This window comes from Hemicordylus capensis, chromosome 4 (assembly GCF_027244095.1).
Source record: "Hemicordylus capensis ecotype Gifberg chromosome 4, rHemCap1.1.pri, whole genome shotgun sequence".
Classification (NCBI taxonomy): Eukaryota; Metazoa; Chordata; class Lepidosauria; order Squamata; family Cordylidae; genus Hemicordylus; species Hemicordylus capensis.
The window spans coordinates 167,227,316-167,254,904 of record NC_069660.1 but is presented as its reverse complement, the minus strand read 5'-3'; the positions used below and the strand labels follow the sequence as shown (position 1 = coordinate 167,254,904).

Sequence of the window (27,589 nt, the reverse complement as noted above, 5' to 3'; positions counted from 1 at the left end):
GCCAACCCCAGATCGATGCCAACTGGGTTCTCCTTACAGCATCTGTTATGCGCCAAGTCACCTGTGGCGTGGGTGAGGGGCCAGAGGCTTCGCCCAAACGCCAGCTCCCCTTGTTTGTGGAGAGGTCGCCAACCCCAGGTCCAGGTCATTCAGGTCCTCCCATGTTGGCATCATGTCCAAAGTCCACCTTGTTGGCAGAAATTCATGTCTGCATCACCCCAGCTGGGCAGCTCACCCGCGTTTCAGAGGCCAAGCCAACCAAGGTGGCCAGAAGCAGGGATCAATAGGAAGCAACCTTATATTGAGCCAAATAATTCTCCAGAATTTACTGGGGGATGCTGTCAGTGGCTGAGCCCGGGACCTTCTGCATATTGCAGTCCTCCCATTGGCAGTAATCTACCTCTCCTTTAGAGGAGGGAAGAGAGTTGGCTAAGGCAAACCAGGGCAAACTCTGCTAGGCAAAGGGGAGATTCGCATTTGCTATCAAGGGACAGCCTCCTCTCCCCAGCTATTTAGCTGAGGGTACTCCCTCCTCATTAAAGTGCTAGCCATGTTTAGAATTCATCTGGTAAATCCTATTGGTTGCCTCCTGAAAATTAGCATAGTAAGCTAAGCAACCAAGATAATTGCAGTACTTCCTCCTCTTTAATAGGAGGGGGGTTGCTAGATGCTTAGCACTGAGTCATGGTCAAAGGTTAACCTGAGACCTAGAGGATTAGCATAGCCACAGGGGTTGAGGCAGGGATCAAGATAAGGGGCCCCTCCAGGGGCTGCTGCCTGTTGGAAGGGATAGGGAGAAAACCAGCCCTCTTTCCCCTGAGTGTAACTTGGGAGGTAGGGGGAAAAGCCCTTCATTAAGTGGCTGCTGCAGCAGAATAGCACCGAGGACAATTTTAGGCTTGAGCCAATTAGTCCTGTGAAGGAGGGAGGTGAGGCTGTAGCTGCTGTAGCAGGCAGGAGGAGACCTCACCTCACAATGATGCTCAGAGGAGTTCTAAGGAGCAATCCAGATTCTCAGTTTGAGGACTGAAAAAGGCAGTTAGGGTCCTTTGTCCCCCCCCTTTCTTGGGGGGGTTCTTTTCTTTGGGGGGCAGGGAAATTGCGGCGGCACTGTTTAAGGGCCTTCTTTTGACCGCCCCCACCCCAATGCTTTCTGTGGGAACCTGCTACGGTGTACCCAGGTTGCTAGCTGCCCATGCCCAGTTGTAGAAAGGGGAAAGGCTCACCGGTAGAAGGATGAATGCAGATTAGAATTTGGGCAGGAGCCCAGGTGTATGTCTGATCAGGAGCGAAGACAGGAAGGAACTGGGGAATCACACCTGAGCATGCTGGGAGAAGGGAAACGGACTTCAGCTACTTGAAAAACACCTGAGATTTCCTGTCTATCAGGAGCAAGGAGTGGAAGTTAACCCTTTGTGAGCCGTGACCTCCTACTTCGAGGGAGAAAAGAACATTCAGAAGAATGACCCAAAACAGTTTAAGATACACAGTCCTAAGATAAATATAGCCATATATTCAATATACAAGCATACATTATTATTATTATTATTATTATTATTATTATTATTATTAAGCAAATTTCTGTTCCAGATCTAATATCCCTAGTATTCTGCCATTTTAAATTTTGGGGGTTGTCATTCTCTACCCTGAAAATGAAGAATAGAAAGGGAGGGATTCCATAGAGAATTTCAACTCTTCATGCAGTACCTTTGAGATGTTACTTGAGTGACCCAAAGTCTTCTCATACTGAAACAAAGAAAAATTTGATTGTATTGAAAAAGAATCCATTTTGTGGTGGTCTTAGTCTCATAGCCAACCTTGCTATTTTAATCATGTCACTTTAGTACCAAATGCAAATTTAGCCATGCCCACTCTTTAATGAAACAGAATTTAAATTCCAACATATGGTGAGGCCTATTGTTGACCAGGCAAAGTCATTTTGCATAACTACACTGATAAGACAGTAAAAGAAAATAAAAGATTTTAATGATGTGCTTGCAACATGAAAATAAAACAGTTTGAAGTTTGTAGGATTTCAAACTTCATTTTATCGAATTACCACCACACACAGTAAATTTGAATCTGAAAAAGACCTTCTGCTTTTCTTGGGCATGATGCCATTTTTGAATTATTGATGTGACTGAATGTTAAAAATAAAAGGTAAAATATGAAGCTTATATTCAGAATTTGTTCTAAAAAAAATTAAACCCAGCATATTCCAGTCTAAAATGTAGTGCATTCAGCCAATTTCAGTGGCAGGACTACTCGTTTGGTATCTGCAGGTAATCGGGAAGTATATATATGTAGTGTGTGTGCAGGGGCGTAACTATAATAGGGCAAGGGGAGACAGTTGTCTGGGGGCCCACTGCCTTGGGGGTACCCCAGAGGCAAGTCACATGACTGACTCCCCCAGCCGCGCACCCACCTGGGCTTCCTTCAGTTGTATTCATCCTCCGAAATTGATGTGAGTGTTAAGACCTGGAGCTACTAGAACAGCACGTCTTTCTCTAGTACCATTAAATGACTTGCACTGGCCACAATTTACAAAACCTTAAAAAAAATAATTTAGGATGATGTTGTATTAGATTTATTTACTTCATGAGCTGAGCTTCGGGGGGGGGGGCATTTTAAAATCTTGTCTCTGGGCCCACTCCAACCCTCTATGTGTGTGTGTGTGGAAAGTTCTGCACAAATGATCAATAATAGATATTTCCCCGGGGCTTTCCCTCAGGGTTCAGCCCAAGCATCAATTTTCAATACCAGGACTTGGAATATGTGAAGAGAATGCCTCCAAGGATGCCTAAAATGCATTCCTCTCCATATATTACTGCGCACCTGCTGCCTGCATGTCCTCTCCCCACATACTTTGAGCATGTCTCCAAGCATGTGCAAAGTGCCTCTGCTTCGTATCTGAGCAACTGCAGCCATTGCCCTATCCCTATGTAATTCAGATGTAGGCAAGCCAGTTCCCATACAACTCTGTACATCATTTTCCAGAAATTAACTTGCCAAACATTAACATGCTGCTAAAGAGATAAATATGTTTGGAAACAGCCTTGCAAGTCCTAGTGCTGGGACTGGCAAAAAGGTGAACAGTTCCCAAAAGGTAATTTTCTGTCTCCCAACCGTGAGGATGTTAGTGAACATGACAGGTGAATACTGCAAGGCATGTTAATAGCAATAGCACTTACATTTATATACCGCTCTATAGCCGGAGCTCTCTAAGCGGTTTACAATGATTTAGCATATTGCCCCCAACATTCTGGGTACTCATTTTACCGACCTCAGAAGGATGGAAGGCTGAGTCAACCTTGAGCCCCTGGTCAGGATTGAACTTGTAACCTTCTGGTTACAGGGCGGCAGTTTTACCACTGCGCCACCAGGGGCTCTTTTGCTTAAAGCATTTGCGTTAAAGCATGGATTATTATTTGTAAGGTGCCCGATAAACAGAGAATAAGTGCCAAATGCTAAATAGAAAGACAGAATAGAAAAATCCATAATTTTTAGTGTACCTCCTGAAGATAACAGCAGAAATAAGAGCATTATTAATATTCTAAGAAGATGAAAAACCGTGGCTGACATGAGGAAAATTACTCAAAATAGTCTCATTGAAATTAAGAGGACAAGTTAGGCATTCCTTAACACTATTTTAATGGGACTACTTTGAGTAATCTTCATATCAGCCCTTTAGTTTAGATTCATTCATGCACCAAAACACATCTGCCTTAACTTCTGCACAATGTGCATGTTGACTTGCATGTTGTGCTAGCTTACATCTAAGTCTCCATACACCCCCAGTTTCCCTTGATCTTTCAGCCCTAATTCTCTTCTACAGGTGGGTCAAGGGAGAGACTAAAGCTATATTTAAATTCCAGATGCCCTGAGGGTGTGAGATCTTTCATATTTTGAGTTTGTGAAGGTTTCTCTTCTTCCCAGAAATATGTATATACCACTTTGCAGCAAAAGTTTGAGAACATTGAATTTTTGCAAAGAAAAGCTTTGTAAGCCTTGTCCTGAATTAAAGAGCTATTCAACCATAAGGATGACAGGAAAAATTCCTCTTTCAAACATAGAAAATCCACTGAAGTGAAGTATAGTAACAACTGTGCAGAGGTGTTAGAAGCTGTGCAAGAACTGCTATGACCCCAAAGGAGGTTATTTTAATCACTATCATTTTTCTCTTTGAGGCCTCTCCATAAAGAGAGCTCCTGAAAGAAGATATACCGTATTTTATGGCCTATAAGACGCTACGGACTATAAGACGCACCTTAATTTTAATCCAGTTTTTCAGAGTTTTAACATATTAAACTGTTAAAACATATAAGACGCTCCTGAATTTTGGCGGATATTTTTCGAGGAAAAAAGTGAGTCTTATAGTCCATAAAATACGGTAAGTAGGAAGGTGCTGAAAAAGTGGGATGTTACACCATGTAGCTTGTGGACAGGCTACCCAGCATCGCTCTGAAAACAGGTGTGTATATATCTCCATTTTAAGAGGTAACCAAGTCTGCTGCTGCAAAAAATAGGGAGTCCTGCAGCATCTTAAAGATTAAACACATTTACTGTAGCATACACTTTCATTAATAAGAGTCCCATTTTATCAGATGCATGAAATTTTATCCTAAGTAAGCAGGTATACGTAGGTAGATTTAAAAAATTTAAATAGCGGTAACACTGCTAAGAGGATGCTGTTGAGCTAATTAACTTTGTAATATAAAAATCCACTGTATCAATTCAAACTTAAAATAATAGCCTCAAACTTTGTTATAAATTCTAATTCAGCTGTTTCATACTGGAGTCTCTCTGCCAAAGAATGGCAACTTTCAGGCCAGCAGCAGAGCTGACATCCTTCAGCAGCTTAATACCATCTTACTAGCAATCTTATCCCCAATTACTGCTGTAGTGAGTTGTCAACATGCTTATTATATTTTTAAGTTTTACACTGAGTTGTCACAGACTAGGACTCATTTCCCATCTTCACTGTCTACAATGTTTTTTCTATATCCACATATATCTGCCTGCTGAGGACAATATTTCAATGTTGAGCCCCCCACGCCAATTCTCCAATTTTTAGTAAACAAATGGGAGATACTACAGGTTTTTGTTGCACCAAGAACTCATGGGTACTATAGTTTTTTACAAAAAGAAAAGGAGGGTGAGGAAACCTGAAAGTGTGTGGGCTGTCTAGCAACTCCATCAGCCACCTCCTTCATGGCCACTAACCTCCTCCAAAGTGCTTCAGGGCAGCAGATGGGGAGGAAAGCTGTAAATATTTAATTTAGTCTTTATAATTCTCAATCATTAGCTTTTAATTTGAAACTTAATTCTGATTGTGGTTTTAGCCTGACTTAACTTGTTTACTTAATTTGGTGAATTATATTACTTGTATTTTATATTATATCTGTTTTATTTATTATAAATAATATAATAATAATGCTGCCATCCTTTCCTAGAAATACACCCAAACTCTGTTTGCATATGTTGCTGCAGCATGTTGGATACCACAGGTAAGAAGTGGGGGGGGAGGAGTGGCGGTGGGGTTTAGGTGACTTCCTCTCCGCTAGCTCCCCAGTCATCAAAACACAGAGTTTGGGTTTATTTCTGCAAACATAGGATGCAGGACATCCCCCCTCCCAGCCCTCCCCGAAACAGCAAGAATGGGGAGTGTAAAAAGTACAGGAGGTGGCAAGGGAGGGTGTAGAGATCAGCTGGGTGCAGGCTTCCTAATTTATTATTAACAAGAGCCACTCAAAACTGCGGGCTCTAAACAGGTGCAGGTACTTGCCGTGGGCAGGTTCTTGGTGCAAAAATATGATCTATATATATCTATTTCTCCTGGGTGTGCCTTCGAATGTGCATCCCGGCGCCCCAGCTGATTGGCTGGGCCACAGCTGATTGGCTGGGCCACACCCACAGAGGTGGCAGGCGGGCCTGCCGGTGGCAGGCCAGCAGCTGGCAATTTCAGTGGCAGGACTACTCGTTTGGTATCTGCAGGTAATTGGGAAGTATGACTTTATTTATCACAAACACTATTAGGCCTTCCGAAACGCCTGAAAGCCCAGCCCTAATGACTACAATGTTGCTATTCCCTATTTTCTTCAACACTGATTTAGACTAAAGATTCTCAAACTTTTTGATACTATGACCTTCCCAAATAGTGTATGCAACCCCACCATGATTAATCATAATTTTTGGACATTAGCTTTAGATACTAATCCTAATTTTTGAACACTGGTCCTGATTTGTGAATAGTTTTTCAAAACATAATGCTATTTTATCATATTTTTATACCGCTTGATATGTACCTCTCCAGGAAGTGTACAAAATTCAAGACAATCTACAAAAATAAAAACAGATTTAAAATCCACAACACAATAAAAACAATCTCATAAAATAAGTTGTTAAAACAAATTATTAAAGTTAAAGCCTACGAGAACAGGTGTGTTTTGAGGGTCTTCCTGAAAACAACAGAGAAAGAGATGCTCTTATTTCAACAAGGAGCATATCAAAACCCTGGGACAAGCACAGAGAAAGCCCGATTCCAAGTCGTCACTAAACGAGCTGGCGGCAACCAATACTGAACCTCACAGTGGTCTGGTTTAAAATTTAAATAATTTTTAAACTATTCTTCTGAAATTTGGAACTTGATCCGAGTCAGAAATAGAAAAGCTTCTCAGCAATGCATTCTGCATCTGCATCACTCAAATCCATAGAGAATTCTTGGTTTTCTGTCACCAAAATCCATGCAAAGCTGAGAACAGACTTCTTTGGTTGATGGGCCAGAAGAGTTCCTTCTTGGGAGACAAGATGAGCTTCCAGGAGGGAACTGTCTTTCAGCCCATTTGCTGCTGAGACAGTTTGGGAGTCAGGAGCCAACAACCATACAGCTGCTTGATTGTGTACAAGGCTGAGGGGAGGCACAGCAATGATACTTATTTGGTTGATGGGTCAAAGTTCCTCTCAAACTATTAGTGAAATAATACTGCTGTGCCTGCCCTTGGCTTTGCATATAGCAGAGGAGCCGGGATGGCTGTTGGCTCATGTCTCCCAGTCTGCCTCCCATTGCTCCTGATCACCCCTGTGCTTTGGAGACGCTGGACAACACACCTGACCCCTGACAGTTTTTTCCTGATTCCCAACCCCTTTCTAAGTTGCTTGCAATGCACACTTTGAGAACCCCTGATTTGAACAGATTTAGAAATTTCTGAATAAAAGAAAAACCAGTTAAGTACTTGACAATACCTTCTCTCTCTCTTTGGTTTTATTCTTAGATATTCTGGAAAAAGTAACATCCCGGGCTGGAATTACAGAGATTTGATGTAATGGCATATTCATCACACCACCAATGCAGGACGGATTCTTTTGCACAGATGGTGTTTCAGATATGAAGCCGATTATCTGTCTTTGTCAGCTTGTGCACCTAAAAAATAAGCATCAGTTTGAAGTTTAAGAAAAAATTGCCAAGACCACCGAATGGAAACATACAGCTTCACAGCAATTATAGAGTTGGTTTTAGCTAGGGCTGCATTAACAGCAAAGTTAATGAGATTCTGCACCATGGAAATACAAATTATGCACTCTGAACAAGTCAGGCAAAAATCGGTAAAGTAACAAATTTGCCAGATTTATCGAATCTGCATGCTCCTTCTGAACCTGACATTTCTTCTGAAACTACACATGACAAATAAATGTGACAGTAAAAAGCACAAATGCTTTCCAAAACGCTGCACAATAGCACCAGAATCAGAGCAGAATTAAAAGCACATGTCATTTGCCCAGCACTGGGGGTGTGCATATCTCCTTTAAGGGAAACAGAACCCTCTTGAGCCCCTGTACCAGCTTGGACGGTATGCTGGACAGTATAGTTCTGCCCAGTGCTTTCCCCATAAGAAGGGCAGCTCTCAAGGGCCCTTCCAGCACTGAAAAAAGCACAGTACTGTACAGAAGTCAGCACAGAGGGAAATGGCTCTTACATTGACAGTTTTTTGCCAAAGTGGCCTCCATTTGGAAAACAGTGAAGATCACTGGTATAAAGAGAAGTCCATTCACATGCCCCACTTTCTCTCAGTAAAGGGGAGCCAGCACTTTGAAAGGCACATATTTGCCTTTCAAAGTGATGAAAGCAGGGGTTAACTTCACTTCTTATCTTTTAGCTCCAATTCTCCAAACACCAACACAAACCCTTTGCCTGCTTCAGAAGCTTGCCCGCCTTTTCTCTCTGCTGTTCTCTCCTTTTTCTTATCTGTGCTTGTTTCTGGACTCTTCCCTTTAACATACTCACTCTGATTTTTGCCTCCATATTTTTAGCCCAGATCTTGACTTAAAATAGTTTTGTAAATCCTCATTCTCCTCAGAGGCTTTCTTGCCTGTCTCAAGATACTCTTCAATGGCTCTTCTCACACATGCTTGCTCTGCTGTAACTGGGGTGAACAAAACTTCTACCCTCCAACACAAAGACCGTTTTAAAACGGTTTTAAAACTTTTAAGTTGAAGATATTTGCAAGACAAACTGGCTACTTTTAAAATGATATTCCTATTGCCTGTGCCTCACTCCTCTTCTACAGACTATGATGTCCAAATCCCAAGATTTTGTTAGGTCAGTACCATTATCTGTAGTATCTTACTGGCCTACAGTCAGAGTCTTCTGTGGTTAGGACGATCAAAGCAAGGCTGTTACAGTGGTGCCATCAGTAACCTTGAATGGGACTTAGACAACTTTGGTAGTCTCTGAAGAATTGGAAGTACTGTAGTGTGTTCAGACAGCATTTTTAAGAGCCAAAGCACTTTAAACAAGGAAACACATGACACCAATGCCAGCTGTTAACACAAAAAACCCTCTAAAGTTACTATCAAGAAAACATGAATTTTGACCCCCAAAATGTAGTCTGTTCTCAAAATGCTGTGATTAGTTTATTTTGCATTTGTGTGCTTTTTCCTACACCTAATATTTTTCCTTTGTCCATTCTAAAGCAGACACAGCGATACCCCATTCTGTAACTAGCAGAGCTAAGTAAAATGAACACAGCCTACTTTCTGCTTCTCTTAAAGATGGTGACTAGGGCCTACTCAATATGGTTTATATCCAACTGTCAGCACATGGGTTACAAAAGGGTGTTGGCTATGCTTTGAATGGCTGCCATCCTGAAGCACAGCAAACAGACAAAATATACCCTGCTGGGGTTCCCTGGGACTCTCATACGTTGTGACTGTGGTTTGTATTGGACTTGTAAATGCACAGGTTACAGGACACACACACACACACACACACACACAGATCTCATAAGCATTCTTCCCTTTGGAAAGTAGGCTAAAAATACAAGTAGAAATAGACTAGCATGAAGATCAACAGAGATATATAGAATAGTAAGAGGAACACCATACACACACCAACTCTTCATTGGAACAATGTATTCTTAACATTTTTAGTCACCTTCACAATCTTGTTTTTAAAAAGTTTGAATTCTCAGGCACATACATAACTTCTTCACCGAAGAATGAATGTTTGGCTCAACAGCTAAAGAATAAATGGTGGAAAGCTTCCAGTGAGCCCAACCAAATGGAGAGAGAGAGAGAGAGAGAGAGAGAGATATGTTTATTCGGTCATTGACCAGCAAACATTTACAATAAAACAGTACGCATTTTACAAATAATATAACAAAACCTGGCCATGCCAGAGATGATGTCATTATCCACATTAGTCAAAAGATAATTTAAATAAAATTCATCAGACCGGCCAGGCAAATTATCTAACACAGGAGATACAAGTCTTGAATGGGGTTCACTATAAAAATCACAACGAAGGATAACATGCAAGGTGAATTCTATAGCTCCTTTACCACATGGGCAAAGTCGTAAGATAGCAAAACTTCCTTGTACCTGCCTTCCAATACTGCTGTGGGAAGAACATTTAATCATGCTAGAGTGAGAGCTCATCCAAATTTAGGAACAGGCACCACTTCAAAATACTTAGCAGATTTAAGATTGATAGCTTGACTCCTTAAGTATAAACCATGCAGCTTCTTGTTGAACTTCTATGTCCCAAACACATTGCTTAACTAACTTCCTGGCCTGCTCAATTCCTGCAGTAAACAGATCCTCTATGGACAGGCCAAAAAGAAAAAATTTACTCAACACTGCTCGTTTCCAACTCGAGTTGAAGCCATCCCTAATAACCAAAGAGGCCAAACCCGCCTGTCCAAAAACCAATTTTAACTAGAACCGAAAAATGCAACACCAGTATAAAGATTCCAACCTAATAAGCCCAACTTCTCTTCTGATGACAGCATTAGGAACACAACAAGGTACTTGAAAAATACATCTGATAAACTTAGTTTGGATAGCCTCGAGTGAGGCGAAATTAATTGCAGGTCCCAGTTGAGCTCCATATAAAAGCAAAGGTAATACTTTAGCTGTACTTTAGTCTCAATGTAGCAAGTATAAAAGCAGCACCATGTGTAAAATGGTAAGATTTTATTTTATTTATAACCAATTGAGCAGATTGCCTGATGGAATTAAAATGGGCATTTCTAGAACCAACAGAGTGGAACGTAATTCCTAAATATTTAAAGGAATTAACCTGCTCAATCTCGTGTCCTTGCATAGACCAAATATACTGCCTAGCTCACTTGGCAAATAATAAGACTTTAGTTTTACTATACAGGTCAAGAATCCTTTATCTGGACTCCCGAAATCTGGAATCTTCAAAATCTGGACACCACGCCAAGAAAACAAACAAACCCCGTTTGTATTTTCGAACTGTAGCTTCAACCACTCACAAAGCCCCCAAACCAATCCCAGCTCCAACTCAGCAGCTAACAGTGGCAGAGCAGCAAAAAGCCTCCAAACTAAGCAGCACCCGCAACTCACAGAGAGGCAAAGCAGCACCCGCGGCTCTGTCTGCAATGGCGGACACCCATCCCCTCCTCGGCCTCGGCTCCTCTTCCCTTCCTACACTGATGGGCACTTTGCTGGCAGCATTTAAGGGCACTTGCAGGCAGGGCAGGGGCCAGGGAGGCAAAGCAGCACCCGGGGCTCCATCTGCAATGGTGCTCTGAACGGGGGAAGAGCCCTCTTTTGGGGCGGAGACAAGCTGGTTTTGTAAATGGGATTGCACTGCCACTCACACACTTCTCAAGGTGGTCTGTGAAAGGGGAAGGAGGGGAAGCGGGAAGGAGCTTGGCTGGAAGGAACTTCAGGAGTTGTTGGAGGAAAAAACCCAGTAACCTTTCATGCTCAAGATATCTCATTTATGAACATATTCTGAAATCCAGAAGAATCTGAAATCCGGAACACCTCTGGTCCCAAGCAGTCCAGATAAAGGATTCTCGACCTGTAGTTTATTTCAACAAACTCTTCATTACAGAACAATGAGAACAGTCTTAGGGCACGCTCAAGGCCTACAAGTGTCTGCAACATAATAGCCACGTCATCCACATATAATAGTATGGAGACATGCCTATTGGCTAGCTTCAGTGGATGAATGGAAAGGGTGGACAAACAAGTGACCACAAAATTAACATAGATGTTAAATAAAATAGGAGCAAGTATACAGCCCTGGCGTACTCCTCTGAAAGTTGGAATTTCCAATGTTAACTGTCCAGTTGGGCCATAACGAACTTTCAAATAAGTATGCTTATGCAGGCTAACAATGAGCTTGATTACTCTTTTATCTATACCAAGAGCTTCCAGTTTAGACCAGAGTCTCTCTCTAGAAACCGAATCAAATGCAGCTTTTAGATCAATAAATGCTACATAAAGTGCTGAACCTGGGCACCTAGAGTACTTCTCTGCCAGAAATTGAAGGGTAAAAGCATGTTCTGTAGTGGAACGACCCTCCCGGAAACCTGCCTGCTCAATAGCTAAGATGTTATTAGCATTAATCCAGTCTAGAAGTTTTGTCAGAAGATGCCTTGCATAAATTTTGCTGATAACATTAAGTAAGCTGACAGGGTGATAGTTGGCTGGGTCCTCACGCCTACTTTTATAAAGTGGAATTATTATAGCTAGGCCTCAATCACTGGGTATGTTAGCAGTGGTATCTATATAGGCAAATAACAAAGCTAAAACAGGGACCCACCAATCAAGATTTGCTCTGACAGCCTCAATAGAAATATTGTCACTACCAGAGTCTTTGCCACTACTAAATTTCTGAATAAGTTTTTCAGTCTTTGAGCAGGAGACTGGGTTCCACCTGAGGGTATCCCCATTTAACTGCTCAGCATTATACGTCATAAGATCAGCCTTACTATAAAGCTTTAGAAAATGTTGTCCCCATGCCTGAGCAGGGATCAGAGAAGCTGGAAATATAGGTGTTTTTGAGAGAGCAGGCGAGACAAGCCTCCAGAACTTGGATTGATTGTTAGATCTAGTGGCTTCAATTAAATTATGCCAGTTTTTGTTAATGGCTTGTGTCTTCTTCTCCCTAAGCAACCTCTTATAGGTGGATTTCATCAAGAGTACCTTTTGTCTATTCTCCAAAGAAGGTACTGCTCTGTAAACTGAAAAGGCCCTAAGTGTATCATCTTTGGTAATACAACAATCCCGAAAAAACCAAGAACGAGAAGAAGACTTGGCATGATTTGGATTTTTGTTTGGATATGCTGAGGTGACAAAAAGAAACATTGGTGAGGCCCTTATTCACTTGGCCAAGTTTGCTTTAGAGACCCAGATACCCATAAGATACCCATACCCAGGGCCATTGCAATGAAGAGTAGAAGAGCATTGAAGAGTGGAAGAGCAATGTACGCAAACCCTCTCTTGCTGCTTCTTCATATAATCCAAATTCACACTCAACTTGAAATCATGAAGGAGCCAAAATGTTTGACTTCTCCAAATTTTGCTTCAGTTCAACTTCTGCCCTTTCTTTGCAGACTGAACCTTTCCTTTTATGCATCTGTGCCCCATCATCCAACTGTGAGACAATAGCAGCTCTTGTGCCCCCACCATCATCCATGAAATAGGAACTGGATATACTGCACTACTGCTTTGGAATCAAGACTATAAAAGTGATAATATTAGGGACATGTTCTGAACCTATTTCTCTAGACCAGTGATTCCCAACCTGTGGTTCACAGACCACTGGTGGCCTGTGATAGTAATAAAGGTGGTCTGAGGCGGGGGAGGGGAATAATGTAATAATATAATATAATATATTATTAAAATAATATAATAATATATTATTATAATAATATAATCATTGGGTGTCCTTACCCCCACTGTTAGGCCTATAGCAGGTAAATGTACTGTGATGAATGAAATATGTGAGTGAGCACAATACATTATTAGAAATAGCTACATTTTAATTCTGTGTGTGTGTGTGTGTGTGTTTGATTCCTGTAAGCCATAGGCTATGTTAAAAATATTTTAAATGGCTTGCTTACATGGTGGTCTGCAAAAGTTTGATGACGATACGGTGGTCTGCATAAAGGAAAAGGCTGGGAACCACTGCTCTAGACAGATTGCAGGTTTCCATTATTTCCAATTTATTATTGATTGGATGGAAATTTATTTTGCACACCTCACCTGACTCTGGGTAGTTTATGAGAAGCTGTAGGTAAGGCTCTGAATCAAGAACGAAGTATCTTGAAATTATTTTTCATATAAAACTCTTTTAATCTAATAATAAATTCTTGATGCTCAAGTGTGCTACTCTTCATTTGGGGTCTGCCTTAGTCACATACCTTTGGAGACATAGGACTGCTCAGCCTAGGGAGGGTTTTGCTACTTTAACCCCACCCTAGGAATCTTATGTGGAAAGAGTGGCTTGTCCCATATTAAAATAAGTGGATGGTGGCAGCGTACTTTGAATCCCTTACAGCCAAGGAAGGTTTCACCCCAGTGAACTACCCCCTCCTCCTCTGGCTCTGGTAGCAGCTATGACAGGAAACATGGAGTAAGGATTCACCTTCTGACTGATGTGTCAATAGTGGCACTCTGCTGGTCTATTCCTCAGCTGGGGGGGGTGCCTCCAAAATGTCCCAGCAGGGGCCTAGTGTGGATGGTGCCGTGGCAGCTGCTGTGTCAGCCTGTGCTGTGCTGCTGCTGGGCAGCCGAATGTGTGAGAGCCACCACCAGGGTCCCTGCCAGCCCACCCCAACCTCTCTCCCAAGCAGCAGGGGTGGGGGGCTGACTCAGTGCACCTGCCTGCCTCTGTGGTTCCTTCTGTCCCAGCTTCACCCCCAAATGATGTTTTTAACCTCCACTGGCTCGCGTTGCCACTGCTGTGTTGGGTGGCTGCATACAGCAGTTTTGAGAATGCTGCAGCCAGCCTGTAAAAATCCCAGACTGCCTGATCTCCTCCCATCATGGGGGCAGGGCCAGGCAGGCCAGCTGATGGGAGGTAAGCAACTCAGGCCTGTTATAGTCGCACCTGCAGGAAGAAGTGCCACTCTTAAGTGGGCATGGGCATTGGAGTGGGGTGAAGAAATGCAGCGGTGGTGGGAACCATCCCCAGCCAGGGGAATGGAAAGCAATGGGGCGGGAGGAGAAACGCGGTGGCTGCAGCTACCACAAGGCGGCCCTTTTCTATGGGAACCAGAGCATCCGGAGATGCAGGGAGCATGCATGGACATATGCAAGCCACACAAAGGCATCTGGGAACTGTAGTCCTGTAGATTCATTGGGATCTACTCTACTGAACAATTCTTCTAGTGAGCAGGCATTTATTTTGTTAGAAAAATAGTTAGTTCTATTTTTATTACACTCTTCTCTAAGGAAACTCAAAGTGGGCCTACAGAGATCCCTGACCGTTTATCCTTACAGCTACCTGAGGCCATTTAATGGGAGGAAGGGAAGTTGGAGGAGAATAAATGTGGGGAGAGATGTAGAAATGCAGCAGCAGTGGCTGGAGGCAGGCTGAAAATAACGGTACGAGAATTATTCTAAGCACAGTGAACAAGGAGCACTCTTCCAGTGAGAAAAATAGGGCTACCAAAGCAAACAGTCATTTAGCCCAAATGAACTGCAGCAATTATTTGCAACAATTAGGCATCTGAATCAGTGTTCCCTCTAACAGGGATCCCCAGACATTACTTACTACAACTCCCAGAATACGCAACTGCAATGGCTTTTGCTTAGGGATTATGGGAGTTGTAGTCAACAACATCTGGGAATCCCTGTTAGGGGAAACACTGATCTGAATATTAAACATATTCGCACACTCCATAAGCTTGCCAGTGGAGGCAAGGGAGGGAGAGGCTTTCTCTGTGCATGTTCTGGTGTAAAAAATAGTGCACTCAGCTAATTTAAGTGGCAAGACTGTTCATGCAAAATGTGGTATGTACAAGTCAGTGGGAAGTAATTTCTTAATTTCTTCTAAAAATACAATAATAATCCAGCTTTCCCCGAGCTTGTTCTGGGGTAAAGAAAATAGTGATTGCAGCTTATCTTGCAGTGGCAGGCGCTCCCCTCCTTGAAAAGCCTTTAGGTTCAGACTCCAAAATTACCTAGGTGCATCTCTGTATGTCAAGGAAGCACACATGGATGGCGGCAACTCTCAAGACACACAGGAGCTAGCTGTTGGTGGTTCTGAAGGTGAGCACCAGTAGCCAATGCTGGGACTAAAACATTAACAGTAAAGTTAATGATATCCTGCACCATGGAAATCCAAACTTTGCACTCTAAGCATGTCAGGCAAAATTCATCCCATCATAGCACCTCCTCCAGTGGCCATTTGCTGGTATCTCTTTTTTTGTTTTTAGATGTGGAACACAGAGCCATTATTTCATTTGTTTTGTGAACTTTTAAAAAACTGAAATGCAGTATAAAAACAATTTCATCTTGTTTCTACTATGCCACTTCTCCTGAAGCCACCGATAATGAAAAATAGAGTTGAGTGTCACTGACATATTGACACACCACACCACCTGATGATCTCCAGACAAGAAGCTACATACAGATATGGAAGAGTATTAGAGACCTGTAAATTAAAAAAGCCTCACAGTTCCAAGGGAATGAGCAGGGTCATATCCATCCTATATGTCACCAGGATCACTAACATGGTTTCTGTTCTGAACCTGGACCTAATTCATATTTTTTTGTTTTTGAACTTCATTATATTTTCATCCCACCCTTCCTCCAAGGAACTTGGGGTGATGATAAAGGTGCACCTCCATTTTATCCATACAACAATCTTATGATCCCTGCTAACTTAGCAAAGAGGCAACTTTTAATGTGGTGATTCTCTTTATTTAGAAGGGGGAGAGTAACTGGCCATATCCAGCCCCAGAACAGTACCTCCAGTGACTGTTGCTGGTGTCTATCTTATGTTTCTTTTTATATTGTGAGCCCTTTGGGGACAGGGAGCCATCTTGTTTATTTATTCTTTCCCTGTGTAAACCACCCCAAGTCATTTTTGGAAGGGCGGTATAGAAATCGAATCATCGGACTTCCGGTGGGCTCTTCCGGCTGAAATAGCGGCTTCCCAATGAGCTCCGTGGGCCCCTACCTGCATCCTAAAAATCCGGTCCTTTAATGAGCTCGTTAAGTACTGATTATCACCTTCAAAGAAAGCTCACATCTGTAGCTACCTATTGAGCATATCAGATGGCTTGCTGAAGCTCCTGCTCCAGCTATATTTGACTTCAACCAATGGACTATCGAGCAACAGGTCCTCCTCCCTTCTCCCTCCCCCTCCAGCCTGATCTTTCTTATCTCCCCTTCCCTCCTAATCTCCCAGGACACAGAGACTGTTATCTTTGCCATTGTTATTGTTGTTCTGCCTCCTGAGAGAGTTGGTTGGCATCCCTGGCTGTTTGTGAGAGAGCGGGAAGGTGCAGATTTGCATACTTGGAGAGACGGAGGAAGGAGGGCCACACCACTTGGCAGAATAACAGTTCTGGGATTTGAGGTGGAGGAGATCAAGTAAAGCTCCTTTGCTGTCTCAAAATTAGTCTTTGGTGTGGGGGGATCCTCCCCGCCTTTGCTTTTTCTCCTGAATAACTGCTTGAGAGGTGAGAGCCCAACCGAAGAGGACAAAAAGAGAAGGATCATTTGCCATTGTTTCAAGTGGGCAATATAGAATTACAGAGGAAGAATTGGCTTAATCTACAAATTTAAATAGCTAAAGCAGGTTACAATAAGTCATCAACACCCTCCCCTAAGCCATTCTTAATAGCAGAGCAAGAAGAGGACAGAAGGAAAGAGGGCGGCAACCTGGGGTCAAGAAGTAAACGTAACAGAGTCCCCAAAAGTGGGACTAAAGCAGTCCCCAAGATGTCAAGCTCAGACAACACGGCTGAGGAAGGGGTAGATATCAAAGCCCTCTTCTCCCTTCTTAAGGAAGTGGCAAGTGACACCAAACACAAAAAAATGGGTCAGGAGGCGATTAAGGCAGAGATAGGTGAAATCCGGACCTCCATGGAACAGCTCACTTCCAGGGTACAAGAAACTGAGGAACGCATCTCGGCAGTAGAGGATAGAGCCTCCATTACGGAGGCCTCTCTCCTACAAACCAATTGTGAACTGGCATCTTTTAGAGATAAGCTGATTGATCTGAAGGGTCGCAACCTAAGAAATAATTTGCGTTTAGTGGGGGTGAAAGAAGGCTCAGGAGACCACAACATGATTGACTTTGTCACCACTTTACTACATCAAGCCTTGGACCTACCCAACGACTACAACCTTGAGATTGAGAGCTCATAGAGCCCTGGGGTCTACCCCAGCAGTAGGTGCTCCACCTCAGGCCATCATTTGCAAACTGCTGAGATTTACAACCAAAGAAGATCTCTTAGCAAGGGCCAGAGAGAAAGTTTCTCTTTGAAACCCAGATAATGGTCGGATCTATCTATTTCATGATTTCCCAAAGGCAGTCATGGATCAAAGGAAGAAATTTCAACGCTGCAGCATTTGGGCTAGAGAAAAGAATGTAACCTGCTTTTTCAAATATCCTGCCATTCTTTGCTGAATCCAGGAAGGCAGAATGCATCGCTACAGTGACCCGGCCCAAGCTGAAGCTTTCCTGCGGCGTTTGCAAGCAAACGGCTGACTCTTATTTACATAGGGTTTCTCGCAAGCAATTTTTCCTTTCTCTCTTTACAAGGAATCTGATGTGTTCTATTTCTTCTTGAGTTTGAGATGTGGGTTTTTCTTTCTTCTTCTTAGGCTTAAAGTGCTAACTCTGAGTACCATTCGGGCACGTGCTGGAGGCTCCAAGGGACCATATGGAATGTTCAATAGGTCAGGGGCTGCTGAATAGCAGCCAGGAGTGGTCAACCAATATCATGCCATGAGCATAATGTTCGACCTTATGTTTTTCACCTCTGGGCAGAGAGAGACCTGTTCTTTTGGTAATATCTGGTCATTGTGTGTGCATGTACTGTCGAGCAAGAGACTTTCCAAGACTGCTTCTGTGAAGACGCAAGTTGCTAACCCTGGAGATTCGGCTGTTGTCGGGCCTTTCAACAACGATGGCAAGAACAGAGACTACTCCTGGATAACTACCATGTACTGGCCTCTGCAGTGAGTGGGCGGAAGCAAGAGCTATAGATCACTAGGAGGGTGAAGTTGATTCCAAGTTTGGAGTTGTTGTATGTTAGTTTTGTACTAGATGTGGGAGGATGGTAACTTGGAATTTGCCCCATAGCTGGCTCTTCTGGAAAGTTTAATAAAGTTTTCCTCACTTTTCTTTTGCTTCTATCCCCCAATTCTCTCCTTTTTGCGATTTTTCATTTCCCCACTCTGTTTCATAACCACCTTTCTCACCATTGCATTCACTCTTACAAATGCTAGACCGGCTAACCCGACATATATTGTGTTTTACAGGAGCTCGAATCAAATGTTTTTCATTCTGTTTTCTAATATTTGTTGAAGACCTGTTTTAGATGGTATACAAGGACACACACCCTCCCCCGCCGCTGATGCACTGGAATGGAACTACCCGACTGATACTTGTCCTCTGGCGTCAGCTGTGGGACTCCAGGACATGGGCCTTAATAATCCAAGCTCGGGAAGGGTGAGCCTGCGAAAGAGAACAGATGGGTCTAGAATATTAAGTGCTAGGGCTATAAATTCTCGGGCAATGTCTGTCCTTACAATTTTCTTATGGCAGGACATATGCATTTAATTACCTTCAATGTTAAGGGACTAGGAACACCACAAAAAAGAACCCAAATTCTTAGGTATTTAAAGAGACAAAATGTAGATGTGGCCTTCCTACAAGAAACACATATGGCAGAAAGAGACATTCATAGGCTTAAACGGAGCTAGGTGGGCTATGTTTTGGGGGCAGGGTCCTTTTCCAAGTCAAGAGGGGTGGCAATCCTAGTTCATAAGCGCATCATGTTCAACCCCCTTAATGTAGAGGCAGACCCCCTAGGAAGATTTATCATTGTGGAAGCCCAGATTGGGCCCAAACCATCCTTTTGGCTAATGTGTATGCCCCCAATGAAGATTGCCCCTCCTTTTTTACAGCTTTACACGCTAAGCTTCTTGCAAGGAAGAACAGTAACTTAATTTATGGAGGAGACTTCAATGAGGTTCTGAATCCCCTAATGGACAGGAGCACAGGGCATTTTGTGTTATCTAAATCACGTGTTCTGTTAAATAGTTTTATGAAGGACCTTAGCCTCTACGATGTATGGAGATTACTACACCCCAAAGACAGGGACTTTATTTTCTTATCAAAATCCCGTAAGACAAGCTCTAGGATTGACTTCTGGCTCTTGTCCCCAGTTTTGGGGAAACAGGTAATTGCATGTGATGTTGGCCCACTCATTATCTCGGATCATGCACCTGTGGTATTAAAAATACAACTGACAGGCAGTGGAGACCTGAAGCAGAAACATTGGAGACTAAATACATCAAATTCATTACAATGATTGGATCTGAAAGTCAAGAGTTTTTGAAGTTTAATAAAAAACCTGAGATTAGCTTGGCACTTCTTTGGAATACATTTAAGGCTTACTTACAAGGCAGAATTATAGCCTTTGCCTCATTTTTTTAAAAAAGGAACAGCTCAAGGACATTAAAGAATTGGAAGAGAAACTCAAAGAGGCTTGGTTGGAATACAATACCAGCCCAGCCCCTCGTTCCTACTCTAGTCTTCTGAAGCTACAATATGAAGTGAATCTATTACATGCCAGGCAGGCTGACTTCCTTCTAGTTTGCTCAAGGCAAACATACTGGGACTCAGGAGAAAAAGCTGGCAAACTGCTAGCCTTTAGAATCAAACAAATACAAAATTAATTGTGCCATGTCCATTGGGAAATTGCCCCTCTCTCATAGGGATATGCCTTGGCCCTTTACTTGGAAAACAGACTCCGTGAAATACTTAGGTATTCTAATTACTAAACAACCTAATCTAATTGTCAAAACTAACTTAGATAAAATACTTTCACAGATTAAGATAGACTTCCTCCGCTGGGCTGACCTTCCGCTGAGTTTGTGGGGTAAGATAGCTGTTGTAAAAATGAATGTTATGCCCAGATGTATTTATACTTTAAGAGGACTTCTGTTGCTTATTCCTCAAAGATACTTTAGAGAAATAGACAGAGCTGTGAGGAGGTTCCTCTGGGGTAATGGCAGGCCTCAGGTTGCTTTTAATAAACTCCAGTTGGCCGCAGACAAAGGGGGCTTCAACCTAGTGAATCTTAGATTGTACCATAACACGTTTTTAATTCCACAAGCTATCCATTGGCATGCCAACGCAGATGGGGAAAGGCCAGAATGGGCTCAAGTGGAGCTAGCAGAACTGAAACCCTTGGAGGGATGGGAAGCACTTGGCTCCAGATATCTTAAACATCCCCACTACCAATCCCCTACTATACTAGCAGCCTGACACAACTGGAAGGAACTGGCAAGGCAACTAAACTTCGATCCCTATGCCCACATGGATATGACACTGTGGGATAACCCACATATATTGATAGGTGAACAACCAATTTTGTGGAAACACTAGATTGATAAAGGGATTTACTGGTTATCACAGCTGAAAAATGTAAACGATAGCTACAAACCCTTTGCACTCCTGCAAGAGGAGTTCCATCTACCACCGGCATGTGCCTGGCAAACTGAGACATACCATATCGGCTCAATTTGGTCCAGACGCCTTGGCGAACCCAGCAACTCCAGATATCTTTGAGCCTGCCATTAAGATGGCCTCTCTCCCAAAACTAAATAAGTACCTACCGTATTTTATGGCCTATAAGACGCTACGGACTATAAGACGCACCTTAATTTTAATCCAGTTTTTCAGAGTTTTAACATATTAAACTGTTAAAACATATAAGACGCTCCTGAATTTTGGCGGATATTTTTCGAGGAAAAAAGTGAGTCTTATAGTCCATAAAATACGGTATATGCCAGTGTGCATACAGACATAGACCCTGGGTTAGATTTACTTAGGGACAAATGGAACTTGGAACTTTCTGATAAACTGTCACCTGAGCAATGGCAAAATATTTTAAGTAGTGTTCAATGCAGTACACTGGACCTTAAATTGCGCCTTATCCAGCAGAAGATTATTTTCAGGGCCTACTGGACTCCTCTATACCTTATGCGATTAAAAATGTCCTCAAATAGTAACTGTTGGAGATGCAATAATCAAAAGGCCAATTTAACACATATGTTCTGGGAATTTTCCATAGTGTAAGGCTTCTGGAGAGAGGTTACTTTGCAAATTAACTTAGTGCTGGATTCATCTCTTGCACTGAAGGATCGAAATGCAGTGTTGGGGTTTATTCCAACCAGCTGCAGACTAAAATACAGCTCTAAACAATGGCTTTGGTGGAGCCTGCTGGTTGCCAAGAGGTTGATATTGAGGCTGTGGAAATCTCCCAATCCCCTTCGGAGTGAGGATTGGGTACAGGACCTGCGTAAGCTTGCAGCACATGAAAAATTGGCCCTCTTAAAAGTAAATAAATTGGATAAATGCCAGCGTGGTGTAGTGGTTAGAGTGCTGGAGTAGGACCGGGGAGACCTGAGTTCAAATCCCCATTCAGCCATAAAACTAGCTGGGTGACTCTGGGCCAGTCACTTCTCTCTCAGCCTAACCTACTTCACAGGGTTGTTGTGAAAGAGAAACTCAAGTATGTAGTACACTGCTCTGGGCTCCTTGGAGGAAGAGCGGGATATAAATGTAAAAATAATAATAATAATAATAATAATAATAATAATAATAATAATAAATGGTCTGAAATTTGGGATAACTTTCTTAATATTTTCTTAGAATAAGAATCCTTCTGACCTATCCACATCTTCTAGTGCAATGGTGATAGGGGTGTGCATTTTGGAATTTTCTTGTTTTGATTTGTATCCGAATCGAAACATCCCCGTTTTGTTTTGTACCCAAATTTTCTGAATCCGAATCAGCCCTGTTTTGTTTTGTAGCCAAATTTTCCGAATCCAAATCGATTTGGATTTTTAAAAAGGGTCCCAGGGCAAAAAGAGTGGGTGGTGGTGGTAGTGTCCAATGGGTGGAAGCTACCACCCAAATTTCAAAGGAATTAGGCAAAGGACTGATTTTGTGTGTGTGTGTGAATTTTTTTTAAGTTTACACATCTTTAAGAATTTTCCCATAGGGAATAATGGAGATTCCAGCAAATGTATCACTTCAAATCAAGGGGAAAGGGATGACCCAGAGCAGAGTGTGGTGGGTGGTACTGCCCAACGGGGGCAAGGAAACTTCAAGAATTATTTCAAAGGAATTGGGCAAAGGGCTGATCTTTTGTGATTTGTTGAAGTTTACATGTCTTTAAGATTTCTCCCATGGAGAATAATGGAGGTTTCAGCAGCCCCATAATTCCACTTGGGGGGCACTGGGGTTGCCCAGAGCAAGGGGTTGTGTAGTGCACATAGGGTGCAAACCACCCCCACACCCACAAGCCTGTGGGGTACTGGGTTTTGTTGTTTCCGAGGTGTTCATTGTAGATTCTCTGGTAGCATGTGAGATTTTCAGTGAAAAACAAGAATCCACTCTCATATGCTACCAGAGACTCTACACTCAGAACACCACATAAACAGCAGAACCCAGCACCCCATAGGTTAGCAACTCTTCCCCTGGCCAATGTGGGGTCAGTAAAGAGTGGGAAGAAGCAAAAGAGCCAATGGGGAACAAGGAGGGAATTGTCAGCAGGTCAGCCCATGATTTAGGTCACTGATCAGAAGGCTGGAAGGGTGGGAAATTCAAAGAGATGTCAAACACAAAATGGAGACTGACTCAGAGATCACCACAAAATGGAGGTCCGAAACAACAAAACGTTTTGTAGCCGAAACAGGGACGTTTTGTTTTGTATACAAAACTTTTGGATCTGGAAAATGGGTGTTTTGTTTTGTCTACAAAACACCCGAAACAGGCTGTTTTGGGTACAAAACATTCTGTATCCGAAACGTTTCGCACATCCCTAAATGGTGATTCTCCCTGCTTCTCTTCCTTTTTTCCTCTTCTGTTTTTTCTTTCTTTCTTTCCTCTTCCTCTTCTTTCTTTGGGGGGGGAGAGGGATGGGGGTGGGGGGCAATTTGGGCATGTTGTTGCAATATATAAAATGTTTTAAAACATTAAATAAAAAGGGGGGGGGGGAAGGAAAAAATCGAATCATCGTCATCATCCCCCAGTGAGGCACTACCTTGGCGTGGTTGTGGGGCTTGTGTGCTCTGTTGGAAGGTGAGAGCTATGCCAGAGGTCCAACCATACCGGACAGGTCTCAGAGGAGCCAGACTAAGGGTGCCTCTCCCATCAACAATATGGTGAGATGTAACTTTAATAAATCTATACCGGATTGGTCGTCACCCGGGTCAACAAGGACTGCGCCAGGTGCTGGAGTCCCTGGACATCTGGTGGCAAGTGGGCTACAGGACTCAGGATCTTCAGTTGCGCAACCAGGGCTGGAGACTGCAGGGTTACTGGAAGAAACGTCACTTAACCGGAAAAAAATATACCAAAAATGCCAACAAGGAAATAATGATCTGCTATTACAAGTCTAGTCCAACTAGAAGAGGCTATTTAAAAAGAATGTACCAAATTTGGAAAGAGAAGCATCCAGATACAGAAATAACAGAACAAAGGCTAGCAGACCAGAGAAGATTCATAATAAGAAATAAAGTATTCACAGAAGTGGAACTGGAAGAACTGCAAAGAGCAACACAGGCTCTTTGGAAGAAGAATTACCACCAACTGAAGCAGTTGCTGAGGAGCAGGTGGAGGTGGTGTCTGAAATAGAGGATGCCACTGTTGCTGAACTGTTTCACAATCAAAACCATGCAACCTCCCCTTTGCTTTCACCTCAAAAACCTGAATGCCATTTAACAGAAAGGCAACAAGAACTAAAGCAAAAAATAACTGAGCACATGAACTAAACAACCACCAAGGTTTGACTTCAAGCTCTTAAAACAGTTGCCAAAAAACAACTTGCTCAGGCATTGAAAGATGTAAATGCTGCACTTGCAGAAACAACAACCAATAATTTGCAAGAAACAAACCAACTAATGTACAGTGCAGCAACAACACAAGAGCTCGGATATAAGATCAGTGGACCTGTTAAAAAAGAAAGTAGTACATCACCTAAAAGGAAGATTAGAAAACAAAATGGTCAGGCTTAGATCAGATGTTAGTAAACTGAAAAATATGAAAGACAAGAAGCTGACAAATGAAAACACCAAACAGTAGCTCATCCAAAAATACCTTCTAGATTCAAGGAAAGTGAGAGAAGTCCTGGTAATAATAAAGCAGCAAATAACAGCAGTGTCAAAGAAGATTAGCAGATGCGAAGCCAGAATTACAAAACACAGGCAGAATCTCCAATTCCAGTCAAATCAGGAACTTTTCTACCAAAGCATAGAAGGAGAAACTGCAAGAAACATAGAAATACCAAATAAAGAAGAAACAGTGCAATTCTGGGAAAAATTATGGGACAATCTAATAGATTATAATAAAAAAGCAGGTTGAGTAAAAGAGGTTGAAAAATGTAACCAACAAATTAAGATCTAATAACAACACCAGAATTAATAAGTGAAAGAGCAAAGAAAAATAAAAATTGGACTGCACAGGTGATGATGAAATGCGTGATTTTTGGCTTAAACACCTAACAAGCCTTCATAAACAACTATCAAAACAGTTCAATCACATTTTGCAAGGAGGTGAGTAAACAATGGTTAACAACTGGGAAAACTCATTTCATAATGCATTTTTAAAATTTTTTTGTTTTAAAAATATCTTAACAATCCAATTACATTTAATTAAGTAAATATTGACTTACCGCTTACCAGTCTGCAGTACAAATCTACCATTGCTATAATAATTCAAAACACATATACTCCACATTGCAAACTCGATTTTGCCCTACCCAACCTGCTGTTGTTACTAAATTTCAAACCCTGCTGAAATGTCCATATTGGGAAAATAGTTCTTTAAGTAAAGTAAGAATGGCTTCCAGTCTTCTTTGAAACATTCCAAGTTTTCATCCCTTATGAGTGCTGTAAATTTTGCCATCTCAGCGTATTCCAAAATCTTTATCAACCAAATCTTGTTTGAGGGCATTTTATTGTCTTTCCATTTCTGCGCATATACTATTCTAGCCGCCGTGGTTGCATACATTAAAAAAGTTAAGTTTCTTCTAGAGAACCCTCCTTGAGTTATTCCCAGCAAGAAGGATTCTGGCCTCTTGGGAAATGTCATTTTTTTTAAAAAAAATTCAACTCATTATATATCATATCCCAAAAGGCCTTTGCCTTCCCGCATGACTACCACATATGAAAAAAGGTTCCTTCCCATTGTCCACATTTCCAACATTTGTTTGGAACATTTTTATACATTAATGCTAAATTTTTTGGTGTCAAATACCACCAGTACATCGTCTTATAATAATTTTCTTTTAAAGTATAACATGCAGTGAACTTTAAATCAGTTTTCCATAATTTTTCCCAAGCTGCCATCTCTATATTATGGCCCACATCTTGAGCCCATTTTATCATAGTCGTTTTAACCACTTTATCTCTTGTCTCCTCCAAAAGCAACATCTTAGAGACTAATTTTTCATCATTCACACAATTCCTTCTCAAATCTCAACATCTAATCCTCAAATCCAACTTTAAGATCCTTCATATAAATTTCATTTAGCTGATACTGAAACCAGTTATTTACCAAATTTTGTACTTCGATTAGGTTTTTTAATTGACAGCCCCTCTCTTGAAAACATAACAAGTCCCTATAGGTACCCCATTCAGGTTGCATATTTATCTCTTTACGTGCCAAAGCTTCAATCGGGGATACCCATAATAGAGTTGTAGATTCCAGCCATTTTTTATATTTTACTCACACTCCCATTAGACTCCTTCTTACATAGTGATTAAGAAAGTCTGTATGCACTTTACTTTTATCGTACCACAGATATGAATGCCATCCAAACCTTCTATCAAATCCTTCCAGATCAAGTATTCTGGGCTTTCTTAATGTTATCCATTCTTTTAACCACGTCAAACAAGCAGCATCAAAATACAACCTTAAATCCGGCAGGGTAAGACCACCTCTTTCTTTAGCATCAGTTAAATTTTTAAGTTTAATTCTTGGCCTTTTCCCTTGCCAAACAAATTTGGTTATGTCCTTTTGCCATTGCTTGAAACAGGTTAATGTATTAATTATAGGAATAGTCTGGAAAAGAAACAACATTTTAGGTAGAACATTCATCTTCACAACTGAAATTCTTACCATTAAAGATAGGTTCATTCTAGTCCATCTTCAAAATTTTGATATAATTATTTGAAAACAACAAAGAATTTTTGTTTGTCAACCAGACACCCAAGTATTTAATTTTCTTCTCCACTTTCAGTTTGCTTATTTCATAAAGTCTATCATTGGATTTCTGGTCCATATTTTTTGTCAACACCTTTGTTTTACTCTTATTTATATAAAACCTAGCCAATTGGCCAAATTGTTCTATTTTTTCCAAGAGCCTTCCGATCATCTCTAATGGATTTTCTAGAAAAAACACCATATCATCCACAAAGGCTCTAAGTTTATACTCCTGTTTCCATACTTTCGGGCCTTGTATTTGTTCATCTTCTCTAACATTTCTACAAAACACTTCCAGAACTAATATAAAAAGTAATGGGGAAAGTGGACAAACTTGTCTAGTTCCTTTTTGTATTTTACAATTATCTGATAGATAATATGAAGATAGTTCCCCATTTATAATAATTTTAGCATATTGTTCCAAAAATATTGTCTTAATGGCCCCAATAAAATTATTACCAACTCCCATTGCATCCAGTAGCCTCCACATAAACTGCCATGAGACATTATCAAATGCTTTCTCTGCATCCAGAAAGATCATAGCTATCTGTTTATCACTGTATTTTTCGTAATACTCCAATACATTCAGGACTGTTCTCACATTGTTTCTTAATTGCCTTTTTGGCAAAAAGCCTGCTTGATCTTCATGAAAGAAAGCTCTTAGTACAACCTTTATTCTCCTTGCCAAAATGGCAGCAAAAAGTTTATAATCATTATTTAACATTGAGCCTGTTATTCTTAACTTGCAATGAATCTTGATCTGGTTTTGGGATTACTGCAGTGTTAGCATACTTCCATTATTATTTCCTTTTTGCAAAATATCATTCATTGCAAATGCTGTAATAATTGATCTTTAAACAACTTGTAGTA

At 41.6% G+C, this 27,589-nt stretch overlaps 1 protein-coding gene across 15 annotated transcripts in view; it reads right to left on the bottom strand.

Moving 5' to 3' along the window:
• MARCHF8 (membrane associated ring-CH-type finger 8) overlaps nt 1-27,589 on the bottom strand; it is a 129,166-nt gene that overhangs the window by 79,909 nt on the left and 21,668 nt on the right. For 13 of the 15 annotated variants that reach the window (XR_008307152.1, XM_053250037.1, XM_053250036.1 and 10 more), the window contains 2 exons: nt 7,243-7,420; nt 1,708-1,746 (listed from right to left, as the gene is read on the bottom strand). Coding sequence is in view for 14 of the 15 variants with exons in the window: in XM_053250037.1 (XP_053106012.1) it covers nt 1,708-1,746; nt 7,243-7,335 (132 nt within the window). In the remaining variant the exon portion in view is untranslated. Of the gene's footprint in view, nt 1-1,707; nt 1,747-7,242; nt 7,421-9,430; nt 9,723-27,589 lie in introns of those variants that run through there. The other 2 variants (XM_053250042.1, XM_053250043.1) reach the window with 2 other exon arrangements.